This window comes from Gobio gobio (genome assembly GCF_949357685.1).
Source record: "Gobio gobio genome assembly, chromosome: 13".
NCBI lineage: Eukaryota > Metazoa > Chordata > Actinopteri > Cypriniformes > Gobionidae > Gobio > Gobio gobio.
This window is the reverse complement of record NC_137106.1, coordinates 49,244,637-49,265,855: the sequence shown is the minus strand read 5'-3', so window position 1 is coordinate 49,265,855 and position 21,219 is coordinate 49,244,637. Positions and strand designations below refer to the sequence as shown.

At 37.1% G+C, this 21,219-nt stretch overlaps 1 protein-coding gene across 1 annotated transcript in view; it reads right to left on the bottom strand.

Annotated features, from left to right (window-relative positions):
- LOC307135820 (otoferlin) overlaps positions 1-10,648 on the bottom strand; it is a gene marked incomplete at both ends in the record, with an annotated part of 60,854 nt that extends 50,206 nt beyond the window's left edge. Inside the window, 5 exons of the mRNA XM_079832497.1 lie at positions 2,230-2,292; positions 2,452-2,583; positions 10,085-10,139; positions 10,286-10,388; positions 10,606-10,648. Of these exons, the coding sequence (XP_079688623.1) occupies positions 2,230-2,292; positions 2,452-2,583; positions 10,085-10,139; positions 10,286-10,388; positions 10,606-10,648 (396 nt within the window). The remainder of the gene's footprint in view (positions 1-2,229; positions 2,293-2,451; positions 2,584-10,084; positions 10,140-10,285; positions 10,389-10,605) is intronic.
- Positions 10,649-21,219: the final 10,571 nt, after the last annotated feature.

Sequence of the window (21,219 nt, the reverse complement as noted above, 5' to 3'; positions counted from 1 at the left end):
TAAAAATTGACTTTTTTTGATATTGACTAACATCCCATGTCAAAAAATCCTAAATTATTCCAATAAGAAACCTGCACAGGATTCCATTTAGAATGTCTATCATATTTTGGGAACGTTCCTAAAGGATTCTGTGGGAATTGTCTTATATGACAACACATAAATATCCTGTTGGATCATTTCTACAGGATTTTAATGGGATCTAATTGGGTCTCTCTCTCTCTCTCTCTCTCTCTCTCTCTCTCTCTCTCTCTCTCTCTCTCTCTCTCTCTCTCTCTCTCTCTCTCTCTCTCTCTCTCACACACACACACACACATGTTGGGTTTTCATGTTTTATGGGGACTTTCCATAGGCGTAATGGTTTTTATACCGTGCAAACCGTATTTCATATCCCCCTACACTGCCCCTGCCCCTAAACTTACCCATCACACACACACACACACACACACACACACACACACACACACACACACACACACACACACACACACACACACACACACACACACACACACACACACACACACACACACACACACACACACACACACACACACACACACACACACACACACACACACACACACACACACACACACACACACACACACACACACACACACACACACACACACTGCCCCTAAACCTACCCATCACAGGAGACATTCTGCATTTTTACATTGTCAAAAACATCACTTAATCTGATTTATAAGATGTTTTCCTCATGGGGACGAAAAAATGTCCCCACAAGGATGAGGATTTCGTATATTGCCATCTTTGTGGGGACATTTTGTCCCCATAACATAGGGATTACCAGTCCACACACTCTCTCTTTTACACACACTCTCTCTCACACACACTCTCTCCCACACACACACACTCTCTCTCACACTCACTCTCTCTCACACTCACTCTCTCCAAAACACACACTCTCTCTCACACACACTCTCTCCCACACACACACACTCTCTCTCACACACACTCTCTCTCACACTCACTCTCTCTCACACTCACTCTCTCCAAAACACACACTCTCTCTCACACTCACTCTCTCTTTTACACACACTCTCTCTCACACACACTCTCTCCCACACACACACTCTCTCTCACACTCACTCTCACTCTCTCTCTCTCTCTCTCTCTCTCTCACACACACACACAAAGAATGTTACTCGAAAAAAGTTAAGTTACTCTAGAAAGTAATTAATGAATTAATTATTATAATAAATACAATATAATAATCACAGGACAAAGTGAAATTCCATTAAATAAAAACACAATGTCCAATAAGATTCTAAGAATCCAATAACATCCTACAGGATAAACTTCCAAATAGGATTTCCCTGAGTTCTAGGCCTTGTTTCCGAAATCGCCCCCTATACTATTTGAGAGGACAGCCATTTGTAGTGGTGTCCGAAACCATAGTGGACGTTATTGGGTATCAATGCACGGCAATACCCACAACCAATGTATGCTCAACAGCTAGAGAAAACCCATAATGCACTGTGAGACTTGATTGAATTCCCACGTCTGACCAGAAGATGGCGCCACCAACCATCCATTTCCCAAACCGCTGGTCCAATGTGGGTATACGGCGGAATATCATACAGGTATAAATTCCCTGCCGGCACACCCAGTGTCCGAAGTCAATCGTTTTCATTCACTCCTTCAAGTGGACTATATTAGTGGAGTAATGTAGGGAATAGTGAATGAGGGTATAGGGGGCGACTGTGAACACAGCATTAGTCTTTCATTAGCTGTCATGTTTCTAATTATTCTGTTCCCTGTTCTGTTGATTACCTTACCTTGTGTATTTAAGCTTTTTTAGTCTTGTGCTAATGTTATGTTGGATTGTGTATTGTAGTCTCTGTGTCTATTAAATGTTGTTTCTCAATTGATCACACAGCATCCTTTGAATTTATCTACACAAGCAACAATCAGTACATTCGGAAGTAGACTTTAACCTTTTTTAAAGACAATAGAAATAATTACGAAATTACAAATAAACATGTACTTAGGTGAATCAAAAAAGCACACTAAAGTTCAGCTAATTTGCATTTAATATACATTTAAACTATATTTAATTGCAATTTACATGCAATTAAGTGTCTCAAAACATTACATTCATTTCAAACATAAGTATTTCCTATTCTATAATAAGTACTCTTTTTAAAAGTATGCTAAAGTGTATATCTTTTTCACAATGGGAGGCTGTTATTCTATGATACTTACGGACACTTTCAGGATCTTGTCAAACATGACATCAGGAGGAACGTGGAAGTCGAAAACAAAATACTATAAAAAAAAAGTAAGCATATAATAAGCTTTAGGATGAATTTTCCCAAAACATTTAATCTACAATGCTTAGATAACATTACAGTTTAGTAGACAACATACAAACCAGTTTTTGCTTTGGTCATTCATTTTCCATAGGACAATATTACAATCCCATACCTCATTGTAGTAAGGGCAGTTGGTTGACTCCTTCATTGAAGTGTATTTTTTGTCATCGCCGATTTCCACACACACCACTGGATCCATGTTCAGTCCCACCAGCTGTCTAGCCTCGATAACAGTGACACTAACCTGGAAAGTGGGGCATAACACAAATGTAGGAAATACTGTATGTGGTAAGTGGCCCCAAACCATTGTAATTAGAAACAAAATATTAAAGCAAGTATCTATATCTGCGGGTGAAGTATATTACAGATTTGTCTTTACATGTTCCACTAAAGTTTCACCAAAGCAAAAATCACACAATATTGACCACCTTTATTTTCAGCACTACATCTATTGTTTTAGCATTACAAACCAAACCAAACTTTTCTTTCTTTACAATAAATTCCCCTGTTTTAACATGCTTTGATGCTTTTTTATCTAATGCGAGTACATTCAGTTCCCCTTCGAGGTAACTCACGCTGCGTCGGAGTATTGATGCTAAGGGAACACCTCTGCACTCTCAAAAAAAAAAGGGTACAAAATTGTACCTTTTAAGGTACAAGTGGCCGTCACTGGGGTGGGACCCTTAAGGAGACATTTTTGTACCTCTAAGTCAGGGGTCGGCAAGTTCGGTCCTAGAGAGCTGATGTCCTGCAGAGATTAGCTCCAACCCTACTAAGCCACCACAGTATAAAACTCATGGCTCCCAGCATGCATTGCAGCATTAAGTATGTCACCATTGTTGAGATTCATATGCTGACTCTTGATATCATTGTGCGTCTAAACTTTTTTTCCCCTGGAATGTATTTAAAAATCTGAATTCAGAATGTCTGATCTGTGGCAAGAAAGTATTGTTGGTGAATATTATTTATTAATATTTTTAGTCAGTGATGAGTTCAATCAAACATTTTTCTTCATGATAATTTTTGTATGGCTTCTTTTGATTTGAACAGATTATGTGTGTTGTTAACACTGTAACAAAAACCACAAACTCAAATAAAAAGCAAAGAGTCAAACTGCCCAACTAAATAAAACACTGATCTCCATAATGGCGATCAGCATCTAAAAAAACATCAACATCTAAACCTCTGTTAATTCTCAATAAGAGCTTCTATAGATGTCTTTCAGGGCTGGAGCCAAACTCTGCAGGACAGCGGCTCTCTAGGACCGAACTTCTGCTCTAAGTGAGGAAAACAATGGTATAATGGTACCCTTAGGACCAATTGTGTACCTTTAGAGGTACAGTTAACATTGTTCCTCCACTGTACCTTTTTTTCCTGAGAATGTGTGTATTTGCCAGTGTTGCCACAGTTACTTTGAAAAAGTAACTTAGTTACTTTACAGATTACTTGATTTTAAAAGTAACTAAGTTACTTTACAGATTACTTGATTTTAAAAGTAACTAAGTTAGATTACAAGTTACTTTATTAGTTACATTCATCAGTTGCCGACAACACCTCTGCAGCCTCAACATAAAAATGACAACCGTTTTTGCCAACACTAAACATAAAACATGTTACACTATACTAAACATAAAACACTAAACATAAAACCCTAAACATGTTAATGAAAAGGTACAAATTACTTTGTTTTTATTAAATACATTTATGAAAAACAATTTATATTTAATTTTTAATTTATATTTATATATGAATGTAAATAATTATATGGGCCTACACAAATAATATAAAATTACAAGATTTATATTTTATTGTAAACGTAATGTGCAGCTCTGTAAAGGGACAACAAATATATGATCGATCCGTGAGAACAATATATTTTTTAATAATCTTTAAGTGCACAAAACTATGAAAATATATGAAACGCTTCAAAACAGAGCGGCAACAAAGCGCTTATGCGCATCCCGGGTGCAGAATGATGCGCTTAAAGCAACATGGAATCAGAGTGTGCAGTGCAGCGCGAGTGCACATTGAAAAGTCCACGGCATAAAGAGAAGATGAGCGTTGAGCCCACAAATCCTAGTCTACTATGTAGCCTATCGGTCCAAACATTCACTGATTATTTGTTTCTTCACAGTTTTTAATTCTGGTTATTGTGCGTGTGATGCTAATTAATAGTCCTTGTGTTGTCACCTGAGTAGCGAGCACAACATCTTTCAGAAACCGCAAGATAAACTCCAGGAAGATAAATTATTTTATCAACATATCAAGTATTATAACGGGAATATTGCATATGGAGTGAGCTTTACCGAGCAGCTGCTGACTGGAACCGAACGCGACGCGCAGTTTGAATGCTGAACGGAGAATGACAGAGCAGCGGAGGAAAGACATTCAGCTATGGAATGGCTTTAGATGACTTTGTAGGCTACTAGCAAATAATATACTAATAATGATTGCTGAAGGATAATGTGACAATATATATTTCTGATGATTATTTAATTATCACGACATGCCTAATCTGAACAAGTGACTGCCTGTCTTGAGTTTTGTCGACAGACGGAGCGGCCGCCTCGTAATTCTCTATGCAGGAAAAACCCTGCTGAGACTAAACAAGAAAGCAAAAATATATATTTTTACTAAGGAAAATGACAAAAAAAAGTAACTCACAGTGACTTGGATAAGTTACTTTAATCTGATTACTGGTTTGGAAATAGTAACGCGTTAGATTACTCTTTACTGGAAAAAGTGGTCAAATTAGAGTAACGCGTTACTAAGTAACGCGTTACTGGCATCACTGGTATTTGCATCTTGAAGTATGTGTGAAATCAGTCCAGAAAGCTCTATAAATAGCACCTGGACCAAACAATGTGAGCTTCTGTGCCTTCAGCAATCCTTCTGTCTGAATTGTTCCGTCTTTCACCCTTTACCAACAAATGATCGATAAAAAAATTTGACACATCAACAGAGATCCGCTCTCTGCAGAAAAACGCAGCCAATTACCATTCCCTTGTTGTACAGCCTACTGAAGTTGATGAAAAGTTGATGATAATAATATTCAAGTTGTACTAGCTGCGCGTATTCAGTGCTGTTCGCGAGTGTCATGAGTCGCGACAGCAATCAACTAACCACTTATGTTTCTGTGGTAACAGCTCCTGCACTGGGATTCAAGCAGCTGTAGCTTGTTTAAGGTAACCGAAAACCATTTCTAGAACAGCAGTGAAAATGTAAAAGTAGGCTATATAAACTTTAATATAGGCCTATCCTTTTATTGAGACTGATGCTTTGCTGTGCAAAGAGACATTTCGAAACATTTCACCCGATTGGTGAATTTCAGTTTGACAAAAATAAATAATAAAAGCACAATAAGTCGCGAAAGACAACTGAATTACTGACAGGATGCTGTGCGCGCGCTCCGAGCGCAACACGGACAAGCATAGTTGCCTTTGTCTTTAGTTGCACGCCTAAACGACCAAATAAACACAGAAATATATCAAAATGCCAAGTCGAGGATTCACATAAACACAGTCGACGTAAGCACTGTGTGCGTTCATACACACAAAGAGGATTTATAAGTCAACCTCACAGTGATGGCTCCGCCCTCCTATGTACTTGTGCTCAATTGTCATTTTCCTTCAGTACTCCGTCTGGGACTGCTGTATATGCTTAGGTTTTCTCCAAACAAATTTCGTGTGGTCATTTAATTGCATATGATATTTTATTTACAGTATACAATCATGTTATGGACCACGTGAGCAGCGCATTCCCAATCACAAAACTCTCCCCTCCACTGTGAATAAATCACAATCTGAATACACAAGGTTTTATCACTGATAAAATAATAGCCGATGTAAACGCTTGTCAATGGAGAGTGGCCAGACTCTCTGAACAAATTAAATGTACGAGAGTCTGGTAGGACCAGGCTAACAGTAAAAGCCGTGCACAATTAATTCCATATTGCATTAATTCCATATTGTTTGCTGCATATATGTTTGTTTTTAGTCATGGACCTAATATTAACTACTGTTAAAATTTTAATTTAAAAAAGCATGTTTTTTAATACTAATTTTATTTATTTTTTTACTGTGGATCCTTTGGAAAAATGCATTAACCAAAAAAATAAATAAAAATAATAATGTCTCTTTGGTCAACAAAGGTTCCCGACCCCTGTACTAGAGAGTCTTTGTGCCTATTGAGTCAGTAGGAGAGACATTTCTGGCTCATGGTTAAAGCATTTCCGTTCCCAAGATGGGTTTACGTGCCTAAGGTTCCTCCCAATTTTACACGATTGATAACCTTGCAAAGCTTTCGCCTTCCTCCATTTGAGATGTTGAACCAGGAAAAATATCTCAGTAAGAGTATAGATGTGTATGTCCACAGAGCTGCTGATCAGCTATTGGTGTGTTCTCCTAAGAAGGGTTCTCCAGTGACTAACTATGAGCAAGTGGATAGTCGAGGCTATTTCTCTTGCTTATGAGGTGTGCGGTCAGCCTTCACCAATGGCTGTCAGGGCACACTCTACCATGAGTTTGGGGGCTTATAAAGCTTTGTGGTCAGGAGTATCCCTGCAGGAAATGTGTGATGCGGCTGGTTGGTCCTCGCCACACACATTCGTGAGGTTTTATGACCTGGATATGGGCTCCACACCACACTAGACGAGCACAGTCACACTAGTCAGTGCTGTGTTTTAACGCTTTGTGCCGCTACTCTGACACAGCACAAGTTCCCTCGAAAGGTCTCAGGTTAGACTGTAACCATGGTTCCCTGAGAAGGGAACGAGACGCTGCATCGCCCAGCTATACCTCCTTTATATTTGTGACCGATTTGCTTCGGCCTATCAGAAGCTGACACAATTTATTCCGATTGATGAATTTGAAGGTAGTATTTACATGAACGCATGGGCGTCGGAAGCAAAAAAAATGTGGGTGGGTCCTCAGAAATATTTTTACTGGAGTAGATGCCAATTACATTAAGTACAAATATACCGCTTTGTTTGCTAAACGTAGGGTTCGGAAAGACAAAAGTACGGAAATCGCCATATCATTGAGAGCAGTAGTAGTGTAGGGGTAAGACGCACGGCATCTAGTTTTGACACAAATCGACCCGCGTTTTGAGTCTGGCTTTCGCCAAACTCAATCTTCTCCGTTTTCCCATCACGTAAATGCGTCAAGTAAATGCGTTTAAAGGCTTGAACATTTAAAGCGATTGTGCACTATTCATAAACAACAATATGGAAAACTTCTCCGTTCAGTGCTCAGCGTTTTTCTGTGACACAGAGAGCCGAGCCGTGCCGCGTCTCTGACCCTGAAGGCAGATCACTTTCACCTGCGTCCTCACAAAGCTGTCATTTTTATGTGTTTTAAGTCCTGCCAGTTTGAACATTAGAGTGATTTTAGACCATCAGATGTGTATTATGTTGAACTAATGCCTGATATATTGTGACAAACGAACACTCAGACAGAAGCTCGCACATCCCGTGAAGATCGCGCGCAGAGGAGCGCAGAAACGCAGGATAAACGCTGTCCTGTGACTAAAGTAAAGTCACTAAAGTAGCTCAGAAACTCAACCGTTATAGGCATACATTTGAATACCTTTGAATTACAAACCACAGCTTCATACACGGTATGAGTAATTCACACACACAATCACTCTCTCATTAATGCATTCAAATAAATGTAATGTAGGTCTATGTGCTAATTTATCTGATGTACAACAAGCAGTAATCTGCCCCATAGACAATAACTGCTGAAAGTTAACCGTTTCCTTCAAGCATTTTAAAATCACAAAGAAACGCACTTTTTCATTAGAAAAAAAAATCCACCTTTACAGTTTTTCTTGATTGCTTTGACCTGGTTAAAGAAACTAGGATCCCTCCGTTTTCATCATCACTATCTCAGCAGAGCAGAAGACACATCTTGCAAATGTGTTCACCCTTTCTCATTGGATTGACACATTTTCCCCACCCTTTTGCAAAACAGTTAACACGGATGTCATTCAAGCAGTCCAGACCCCATTGTTTTAGCTATGGTAACCAAACAGAAACCATTTATTCCTGACTATTAGAAACTACCTAGGTCAGTATGAAATCACTGAAACACCTGTTTGACACTCCTTTACAAAAATCTTCAATTAGCAATCAGCCTGCAGGCCTTATAAAAAAAAAGGTGCCACGTCTGTGTTGTTCTTTACCAGCATGGATGGAGGAGGTCTAAGGCAGATGAGAGTGAGAGGAAGAGGTAGAGGGGTCCGAGGAAGAGGATTCTGTGTGCGAGGTGGATGACATATTCCCCATTTTTCAATCCCATAGAGGAGTTATTCAGTGCTTGGAGGTGGAAGGTTTATGATGCAATGCAATGACTGCTGCTGCCCAAGAAATAGGTGCAGAGGAATGTCGAGGTTGGATAAGGCATGCAAGATGATTTTTCCCTGGGTGCATTGCTAGAGAGGATATTGAATGTGATGTGGATGTGAATGTGATATCATCACGACAGAAGAGACTGAGTATCAATAGTGGCTATGTCTTATACTCCAATAGACTTTACTGTATTTTGGTTTACATGTATTCTCTGTAATATTTACAGTATTTCAGGTTTCAGACACGGTTTGAAAAAAAAAAAATGAATGTCATGGAATCAATAAAAAATGCATCGAAGCATTTCTTATTCTGGATCCAATTCTTTGCAAAAAGGCAAATTTGACACAGCCTATATAGAAAGACAACAAACGTGACTGGCAATAGACTACAATGACAAGCAATGGTGCACAGTTCTGTATTTTGTATTTTGTTGTCAATTGTGTAATGATTGCCTGAAAGAGTTCATATACTTGTGTGCAAGTTGTGTTGTTTGAAGGCAAAATTTGCTTTAGTTGCATATTTTAAATGTTTTGGTGCGGTTACAGCCTTTTGCAAACAAAATGTGTCATTTTGACCATGAGTGCCACTGTTTAGGCCTGTGTGTTAACTCATTTCAAAATGTGGAGTTTGAGCTGACGGCTGCATCAAAGCAATCAAGAAAAACTGTAATAGTAGAAAATATTTACAGTAAAAACCTTATCAGTGAACTTACTCAACCTTATGAGGGCAAAAAAATAAAAAAATAAAAAATAATCGTTCATTAATCGTAATCGAGGTAAAATGTTCAATTAATCGAGGTTTTTATTTTTGGTCAAATCGTTACAGCCCTAATCCATTGTTTGGTCCAAGTTCTATTTATAGAGCTTCCTGGTTGTGATGCCACACACACACACACACACACACACACACACTCCGGGCTGATGTCCCGCCACATCATTGGACTGATTTCACACACGCTTCACAAACATGCAGAGATGTTCCCATAGTGTCGCTACTCAAACACAGCGTCTCGTTCCCTTCTCGGGGAGCCATGGTTACACTGGTAACTTGAGACTGGGATATTTGGGTAACAATGGTCCCCTCATTCTACTTACTATAAGCAACTTTGCACCTATGTCAACTAACTCACATTAGAGTATTAGTAGACATGTTTTGATTCTCCCCAACAGACGTTCTACTGACTATAAGTAACTTTTCAAGTACTTATTCTACTAACCCTAACCCTAACCCTAGCCTTCTACTAATTCTCAACTAATGTAACCTGTAGGTGCAACGTTACTCATAGTCAACAGAATATCTTAAGGGGACCATCAAAATACATTGTAATCAACATTTGTAAGAGTGGCTAATTGGGCATTTGATGAGATTTATTTAATTCTCTTTCTGTTTTACATACTTGGAAATCCATTGGTCTTCCAGCGCTAGGTTCAATCTTGATGTCAGGCTTTGATCTAAAACATTTTTGGGTGAAGAAAATAGAAAGAGTTGATCGACCTACTACATTAGAATATAGTAATATATAGTGTTAGAACGTATCATAAATATATATATAACGTGGAATATCATGTTTGATATTATGTAAATAGTTTTTGGTCACCTCTTATTGGAGACATTGGTTGTGACGGCAGTTACTGATGCTAGAGAGATGGTATCCGGGTCTGGCATCCTCATATCCTCCGTCTCAAGAATGGCCGGTTCATCTTCACAAGTCAAATATGATGAAATGTCATTATGAACAGCACAATAGATTTCGGTTTTATTTTATTTTTTTACTACATTCACACATGAAATAAACGATTAAATATTTTTTTTTATCTAAATACACATTATCCACTACAAATAAAACATTGAAATAATTATGTTGAAGAATTCATGATAATTGATAACGTTTTCACACAAGTTAATAAACGCTTTCACCTTTGCCATCATCCTTGGAGGCGCGATGCTTGCTGCGCTTCATTGTTATGAATTTGATTTATCCTCTGGATAAATGATCGTTTTGAACATGAAAAATGGAAAATAAAAGTTAAACATCTGTCATAAACATAAACAATATCTTTGGAACTTTGTGTTGCTTTATTCTCTCATGCATTACATTTTAATTTAACAGCAATAACCAGAAAAAAAGGTAATTTGCATTCAGTTATTCAGTAAAGTTGATTACCCTAAACCTAACCCATCAGTATTAGCAGATACATGAAGGATTTAATGTTTTTAGAACTAACAATGAAAGTGCTGAATGTTGAAAATGAGCAAAAAAGAAAGATTATTACCAACAACACATTAAAATCTGAGAGCTATGGATACTTTATACAATCTAAACATAGCTAATGGATTCTGTGTGATTTTTACTAGCTTTAATATTTTCTAATAGTTTTTCTTTCTCAAACAGCAATTATAAATTAAGATTTTATAATGTCAAGAACATATTCCCATTGCAATGTTCAGGTATTGTTGGAGACAGTCAAATATTACTGTTTTAACTGTACCAAAAAAGAAATCGATTTAACTTTTTATCCCAAATACATTTTCATTAATACACCAACACCATGCCAAATCTGAAAGCCGTTGTCATTAAGTTACCGCCACTAGGATTGCAATGTTTTCCATGACACACAAAGTCTCATATGTAAAGATGCTGTAAACTTACCGTACAATGCAGCTGGTTCTCGACTTCTCACATCTAGGAGTTAGCAGGAAGGGCAAACTGATTCCAATATCGAGATGCTTTTAAAATAACTTGCCTACAAACTCATTATTGACATTTGGATGACAGAAACAGAGAGGCCACAAAAGTAACTCAAAAAGAGTCTGGTTTGGTCTAAGCCTGAAGATGGTCAGGAGAGATGTGATATGGCCATGAATAGTGTATGAGTGTTGAACCCGAGACACTGGTAACTAGAACTAGTTCCTGATGAGAGAGATCGTGTGGAACTTTGACAAGCCGCTACTATATAACGCCATATCCTCAGAGTAACAAACCAGGGAAAAACCAACTAAACTGCAGAAGCAACAATCAATAGTTTAAAGGAATTTGAACATAACGCCCTACTAATCTCCAACTCTCACCAGTGATGGGATACATGTAATCTAACTAGAACTTCCTCAAGATTCGGAGGAAATGGCAGTGCAATGTGTTGACCTATTTTACTCCTATTATGTATTATTTATAGTTTGAAGTCTGTAAGATTTTTATGTTTTTGAAAGAAGTCTCTTCTGCTCACCAAGGCTGCATTTATTGGATCAAAAATGCAGTAAAAACAGTAACATTGTTGGATATTATAGTTTAACATTTCATGAATTTTCACCATCTTTACTCCAGTCTTCAGTATCACATGTAACTTCTGACCGGTGCTTACTTATAATAACAACAATAACAGTAAACTATAGATAGTTACATGCAACTAACTAAACTTAACCCAACAGTAAGTACATGTTTTAATTAATATTACTCTGTACTTAAATGCATAATACATGTATAAAGTGTAACCAAGGATTCTCTTCTTGTTCACTTACACAATCCTTTTTTTTGTCTCTCACGTTGTAAATTTTTCAATTAAAAAAAAATCATTGTTTAAACCTATAAATACAAGAGCTGTGTCTTGAATACAACTGGAAAGCAGTCTATGTTAAAGGGATAGTTCACCCAAAAATGAAAATTAGCCTATGATTTACTCACCCTCGTGTCATCCGAGGTGTATATGACATTCTTCTTTCAGACGAATAAAATCTGAGTTATATTACAAAATGTAATCTATGATCATAAAAGTGCATCTATCCATCATAAAAGTGCATCTATGATCATAAAAGTGCATCTATGATCATAAAAGTGTATCTATCCATCATAAGTTCATCTATCATCATAAACGTGCATCTGTCCATCATAAAAGTGCATCTATCATCATAAAAGTGCATCTATCCATCACAAAAGTGCATCTCTCATCATAAAAGTGTATCTGTTCATCATAAAAGTGCATCTATCCATCATAAAAGTGCATCTGTCCATCATAAAAGTGCATCTATCATCATAAAAGTGTATCTGTTCATCATAAAAGTGCATCTATCCATCACAAAAGTGCATCTGTCCATCATAAAAGTGCATCTATCATAAAAGTGCATCTATTATAAAAGTGCATCTATCCATCATAAAAGTGCATCTATCATAAAAGTGCATCTATCATAAAAGTGCATCTATCCATCATAAAAGTGCATCTATGATAATAAAAGTGCATCTATGTATCACAAAAGTGGATCTATCCATCATAAAAGTGCATCTATCCATCATAAAAGTGCATCTATCCATCATAAAAGTGCATCTATGATAATAAAAGTGCATCTATATATCACAAAAGTGGATCTATCCATCATAAAAGTGCATCTATCCATCATAAAAGTGCATCTATGATCATAAAAGTGCATCTATCCATCATAAAAGTGCATCTATGATCATAAAAGTGCATATATGATCATAAAAGTGCATCTATCCATCATAAAAGTGCATCTATGATCATAAAAGTGCATATATGATCACAAAAGTGCATCTATGATCATAAAAGTGCATATATGATCATAAAAGTGCATCTATTCATTATAAAAGTGCATCTATTCATTATAAAAGTGCATCTATGATCATAAAAGTGCACCTATCCATCATAAAAGTGCATCTATCCATCATAAAAGTGTATCTATCCATCATAAGTTCATCTATCATCATAAAAGTGTATCTGTTCATCATAAAAGTGCATCTATCCATCATAAACGTGCATCTGTCCATCATAAAAGTGCATCTATCATCATAAAAGTGCATCTATCCATCACAAAAGTGCATCTCTCATCATAAAAGTGTATCTGTTCATCATAAAAGTGCATCTATCCATCATAAACGTGCATCTGTCCATCATAAAAGTGCATCTATCATCATAAAAGTGTATCTGTTCATCATAAAAGTGCATCTATCCATCACAAAAGTGCATCTGTCCATCATAAAAGTGCATCTATCATAAAAGTGCATCTATTATAAAAGTGCATCTATCATAAAAGTGCATCTATCCATCATAAAAGTGCATCTATGATAATAAAAGTATCATAAAAGTGCATCTATCATAAAAGTGCATCTATCCATCATAAAAGTGCATCTATGATAATAAAAGTATCATAAAAGTGCATCTATCCATCATAAAAGTGCATCTATGATAATAAAAGTGCATCTATGTATCACAAAAGTGGATCTATCCATCATAAAAGTGCATCTATGATAATAAAAGTGCATCTATATATCACAAAAGTGCATCTATATATCACAAAAGTGGATCTATCCATCATAAAAGTGCATCTATCCATCATAAAAGTGCATCTATGATAATAAAAGTGCATCTATATATCACAAAAGTGGATCTATCCATCATAAAAGTGCATCTATCCATCATAAAAGTGCATCTATGATCTTAAAAGTGCATCTATCCATCATAAAAGTGCATCTATGATCATAAAAGTGCATATATGATCATAAAAGTGCATCTATCCATCATAAAAGTGCATCTATGATCATAAAAGTGCATATATGATCACAAAAGTGCATCTATGATCATAAAAGTGCATATATGATCATAAAAGTGCATCTATTCATTATAAAAGTGCATCTATGATCATAAAAGTGCATCTATTCATTATAAAAGTGCATCTATGATCATAAAAGTGCATCTATTCATTATAAAAGTGCATATATGATCACAAAAGTGCATCTATGATCATAAAAGTGCATATATGATCATAAAAGTGCATCTATCCATCATAAAAGTGCATGTATCCATCATAAAAGTGCACCTATCCATCATAAAAGTGCATCTATTATTATAAAAGTGCATATATCTATCATAAAAGTGCATCTATCATAAAAGTGCATCTATGATAATAAAAGTGCATCTATCATAAAAGTGCATCTATCATAAAAGTGCATCTATTATTATAAAAGTGCATATATCTATCATAAAAGTGCATCTATCATCATAAAAGTGCATCTATCATAAAAGTGCATCTATTATTATAAAAGTGCATATATCTATCATAAAAGTGCATCTATCATCATAAAAGTGCATCTATCATAAAAGTGCATCTATTATTATAAAAGTGCATATATCTATCATAAAAGTGCCTCTATCCATCATAAAAGTGCATCCATCCATCATAAAAGTGCATCTATCCATCATAAAAGTGCACCTATCCATCATAAAAGTGCACCTATCCATCATAAAAGTGCATCCATCCATCATAAAAGTGCATCTATCCATCATAAAAGTGCACCTATCCATCATAAAAGTGCATCTATCTATCATAAAAGTGCATCTATCTAACTATTGTTAATATTCTCTTAAAGGGGCACTTCAGCGCTGGGAAGACGAATGTGTATTTAAACTGTGTCATGTATGTAGTATAAATGTGATATTATTTTTGAATTTGGTGCCTTCTGGACAGAGAAAAGACAGAAAATGTATTTTTGTCTCATGTGGATGAAAGACAACAACTCCCAGAATGCACTTGCTTCGCTGCCCTACGAGGCCACTCCCAAAGCCACGGCTATTGGTTATCACTTGCCCACCGCAGCACCGCCCCCACTGTCATTTTGATATTCGCAGTAATAAAATAATTTCGTTCAGTTAGAGAACAAACACTACAATTAAAAACTGAACGTGTCTTTTCAATAAAGTGTGAGTGAGCCGAACGAAAGTCCCGTCACAGACGCAGCAGGAGTCAGATCTCATTCATCACAAGAGAAGAGCTGAGCAGAGCTGTGGTAAGCGCGGCAGTCATTCACGACGCATGTTTAGTCTGGCACGCTAGAGCCCTGCATTTCTGCCCGACTTTTTTACGCCCCTAGGGCCGGGCTTCGGGCCAATTTTCCCGTCATACCTCAAACGCAAGCCGGGCGTCGGGCCTTTTTAGGCTTCTCCTTCATTTCATATTTTAGACATTCAATAATTAAAAGAAACAATGAGATGTGCTGCGCTGGTGGAAACAACATGAGACCATGATATCGCGAGTCCGCAACTGTCAAGACCGCCTCACAGTGTTTAGAGGACGGCATATGCAACACGCATCGCCGCAAATGAGTAAAGCAAGCCAACACGCAAACTGCCACAAATGAAACTGAAAATAAGCTAAGTCTGAGATGCTCAAAAACACAACCATCTTCATTAAAACTAACGAGACTAAAGGCTCTTACCAGTGTTTAGGTCGCTCGTTCTCATAATGCGGTCTTTGATGTTGAAATGAGCTGATGAATAAAATGCTCATATTAGTTGCTTTCGTTGACATGAACTCCGTTAAATGTGCATATAGCGCGGGAATTGAAGATCAGATTTATATTCATTTCGCGGGAAAGGTGTAAGGTAAGACAACCTGCATGTTCTTTTTTATTTTTATTTGTTTAGATTGTGTAGCCCGTTTCGTTTGTGCGCGCCGTTGCGATCTGCCAGCCTCATCTTGTCAAAAATGTCTTTATACTGTGATGGGGTGATAGTAGGCTAAACGTTTAAACGATGCTTTAAGTGTTTTATATGGATTTTTTAAGCAAGACAAGTCAAGTGTTGATTTCAGAGGCTAAAGCGTTGGGTTAACTCACTGTTGGCCGCTGGCCGATTGGTCATCACTTTAAATAACAAAAACTTTAATTTAACAAACAAAAAATGCTGCAAACATTTTTCTAAATTAACTTAATAAAAGAAACAAAACGAAATATAACTACTTTGACATTAAAACAAAACTGAACTATGTGTAATAGGGAGGATAAAAAAAATCACGGGCTCCAGTTGGACTCGGGCTGATCATTTTGATGAGCTGTCGGACAAGGGCCGGGCTAGGGCCTAGTTTTGAGGCCTGTGCAGGACTCTATGGCACGTTTTCAGATCGCATATGGAAGCTAAACTTTCATAGGAATTCATTGAAAAGTTAAAACACTCACTTTGCTCTGCACCGCTCAGTTATGAATGCCCGAGCCGAGCGGCCGTGCGTATTTACATTCTGTGAGTGAGCTCTCTCCCCTGTGGGCGGGTTGAAAACATGCAAAACTAGCTCCTGTAGTCTCTAGCCCAGGGATGGGCAATCTCGGTCCTGGAGGGCCACTGCCCTAAAGAGTTTAGCTCCAACCCTGATAAAACTCACCTGCCTGTAGCTTTCTAGTAATCCTGAAGGCATTGATTAGCTGGTTCAGGTGTGTTTGATTAGGTTTGGAACTAAACTCTGCAGGGCAGTGGCCCTCCAGGACCGAGTTTGCACATCCCTGCTCAAGCCTCTGGCCAAAAATCCTCTGATGACGCAAAATGACGATATTTGCGTCATCAGAGGATTTTTTCCAGAAATAAAATGCATAATTATCTCGTCTCAGGGGGATAAGAGGGGGAAAAGTACCATAATTCGAATATAATACAGAGTTTCTACTGATACAAAGCTTAATGCTAAATCGCTGAAGTTACCCTTTAATATTCAACGTTAATACATGAACAATGTGCCATGCTGCCGCATGTCAAAATACACGCTTCTTTCAATAGGAGGTGATATGGAAGTAGCGATTAGCGATCTAAATTTTGGACACCCTGGACACCCCTCTGGCTCTGACACTGTGGAGCACTTTTATAATGGGTGGATGAGCTTTTTTGGGCTGCCATTCACTGCCATTATAAAGCTTGGAAGAGCCATGACATTTTTTTTATATAACTCTGATTGTATTCGTCTGAAAGAAGAATGTCATATACACCTAGGATGACTTGAGGGTGAGTAAATCATGGGAAAATTTTTTTATTTTTGGGTGAACTACCCCTTTAAATCCAATGCATAATCTTGCAAACATATGGCTTTCATAAACAAGCGTGTCAGTGTAATATCCTCATCTGCACTGAGAAAAGTAACCTGTTACATGAGCCACAAGGTGAAAACGGTGGGTCTATCACGCATACTCTGCTCAACAACACTCATGATTTGAGGAATCACTCATTCAAATATAATTTGGCCTCATAACTGTTTGCATCAAATGTCAGATGCTTGAACAGAAGCATGTGTAATTGTCAGGAGACAAATCAAACTGACTCTGGCTTCAATAATTAATGATGTCTTGTTCCAACTGCAGCTTGCAGACTAGCTGACGACATGTAGCTTTAGTAACCCAGCAGTGTCATGTGGTAATCTACAATGCAAATGTCCTGAAATGTGATACTGCTTATTCATGAAGTTCCAGAATTTTTTTTTTTAAATATTAAACTTAATTTGTATACATTATTTAAAGAACAATATTAATAAAAAATGAATTAGCTAAAGTACAAAGAGCATATTTTTAAAGATGAAATGTGTGTCAGTCTTTACAGCTAATTCCACGTCTGCATTTCACTGATGCATAATATAAAGTTCTGCTTACATGATGGAAATGATCAAATGTGCATGAAGCAAAACACCTGCATTGTGTCTCTTCCATCAACAATGCTTTAGCAGACAGTATACAATACAATGCGTTTGAAAAGTCAAACTAAAGTAATCAGCTCATAAATAAGACATGCTGTTTGTAAGGTATACGTTTAAGGTCTAAAGTTGCCTGTATCCAGTGAAATGTCTTAAATTATTAAATTGTGCCAATCAGTGTTGAATGCGTCATCCACAATGAGGTAGCATCATTCGTATTGTTTTGACAGACATTTATGCATCATTAGCCAATAAAAGAGAATGATACTGAATAAACAAAGTTCTACAACAACGTTTTATTTGTGTATACAGTTTTGTTTAGAGAATAGATTAGACAAGACCTCCTCTTTAATGTTCTAATGCATTTTTGCATAACCTAAACACTTTATATATATTGAATTATTCATGGTTATTTGAATCAACAAAACAAAACAGACCAAACTGATATGGTGTTATTTAGTGGACAGTTTGTTCTAATAATGCGCCTATTAGAGGTTAGAGATGCTCTGAATTTTCATTGCTTCATCAAAGTCTCATGTGGGTGTAAGTTGCGAAATTCTTTTTACCTCTGATTTATATATTTGAAAATAGACCAACAACAGGGCTTAACAATAGTCATTTTCCATTAGAGATTTGCGCAAAAATATTTTTAAAATGTCGATAAAAAAAATATTGTGAAATGAAGATGTTGCCATTAAAGGGGTCATGAATTGAGAAATCAACTTTCCCTTGAGCTTTTGATATATAAAAGGTCATGGTAATATACGAATATCCTGTAAGTTTCAGAGCTGAAAACTTCCTTGTTAGTCAAAGAAAAGCTTTTATTGACACCAGGCCTAGAAAACGAGAGATCTCAGAATATGTCGACCATTGACGTCATCGTGTGGTGAAGCACCGCCTCAACAGAAGAAGAACAACGCTTGATTCTGTAGCCCCGCCCACCGACTCCACTAACATAACATCACAGGCCTACATGGAGCTAAACTGGATATAATTTCTAAACATACTAGTAGTGGGAAGTTCGGATCATTTTACTGACTCGGATCTTTGAATCTCGTTCAGCAAAATGAACAAATCTTTTTTCAAGTAATTTCGTTCATTTCAGCAGAATCTAATTAAAATGTTACATGCTACATTTTTCAACACATTTAGTAGGCTACTTTTGGAATAAAAAATAAACTATAGCTAATGCAGCCATGGCCAAACTTTGAGAAAATGGCCAAACTTTTGATGAATTATTTGCTTAAGCTGGGTCTTCAGGCTAAGGCTATGTATGCAGTCTGTTAGTTCACCTCACCTTCCGATCCAAATCATTCTTTCCTTTGTCACTTCACATTTAAACATGTCTGTTCCATGGAAAGTTTATCGGGTATCAGCCGTTAGTTAGGTCATCATGTCTGATCTGGGCCGTGAATTGATTAGTTCATCTCTCGAGTCTTCAGGTTTGAGTCATTCCTTCAAAGTTTGCAAGGCCCAACGTCGTATGTGTTTTTCAGATGGGCTACCAAAACGAAAGCCCGTCGGCAGGCCGGACTATCTTAAATAGTGAAATAACATTCGTTTCTTGTGCGTGCGCAGGCGTGTGTTATATTCACCAATCGGCCGGCCAAGTAATACAAAATTAACATTCCAGTCAATCGCGGGTGGATAAGAGATGAATCATTGTGTTTGTTTGATAAAGACATTTCGCGAGTCGTGTGAGCGTTTCCCCAGACGCTTTCAAAACAATCCCCACATGTACTGAGGGGAGCTGAAGCTCATTAAATATGCAAATCTTATCCAATCATAGCCGTGGGTGTTTACTTCCAAGTCTTCAGTGCGGCACGCCCATAGAAACCGAACGTTTCTTGAGCGAGCCTCAAAACCAGGGCAAAAAATAGCCCATTACTTATTCATTATGATGTTTTTTAATGTAAAAACCACGCAAATGTCATAAGTTGACCTCAGACAACAGTATAATTTTTTTTAAAAGCCAGTTTATGGCCCCTTTAAGAGACTAGGGACAACCCTTTTGGACCATGTGCCTGGCACGCCGACTGTTTTTCCGTTGTTAAACTAGCAACCTGAGCTTCAGACTATGAGCTTCAGACCATGAGCTCAGATTGACAAAATAGGGCTCTCTGAGTTTTTGGAAAAATTTGGTAAAATTTGTAGTTTTAACTTTGATAGTGCAGTTAAATCGATAATATTACTGAATATTATTTGCCTTTTAAACCCTTCTTTTTTTTAGAAGTACAGTAGTAGCCTAGGAAAATTTAAATCATCGCCCTTTATCAAAATATTATAAAAAATGAATAAAATATTTTTTAAGCATATCATAGTTGTGTCTAGAGTCGATTGTTTTATTTGTGAAATAGCACAATAAAACATGCCAAATTGTGCATACATAATTTTTGGCTAGGCTGTCATACAACTCAATTATGAACACATGAACCTTCAAAATATTAATAACTGATTATGTTGTAGTCAATGTAAGGTTTTTCTGTCAGTTTTTCTATGCATTTGTTTTAACATAGTAAAATATGTAAACCTGTAGCTGTAGTTTGCGTTCTTCCCTCAAAATTGAAATATATATAAAAAAAAGAAATATTTTTCTAATATTTTGACGATTTAATCAAACTTGTAGGGTCATTAAAAACAAATATCCCCTCTGGCCATCACTTTTGGCCACTGTATATAAGTATTTTCTTTTTTTTTTTGACAAAAAGTTTTGTATTATTTGCTTCCCAAAAATGAGGTTACAAAATTGAGGTTATAGTAAATATAAATGAGTGTGTAACTCAGTCTACAGACTGACACCTTTCACAATGTCATCCAGGGCGAACCAGAGCCAACCTGATAGCAGGTTGCAATCTTATACGTTCTCTCTTGAAAGCGCTTTCTTGGCTTTGGCTTATTATCCTAATCTCTTTGTGCTCCAGTGCCTCTATGGCTGTACCATCTGACGGTGGTGTAGTATATCACGCTAATCTATTCCCGTGCTGTTTTTACATGCTATTGGTCAGCTGGGGCCTGTGGCAATGCTGGGCCCAAGCCAGTATGCAGCCAGTTTCATGCATCCCAAAGACTGATAAATATCCTTTTGCT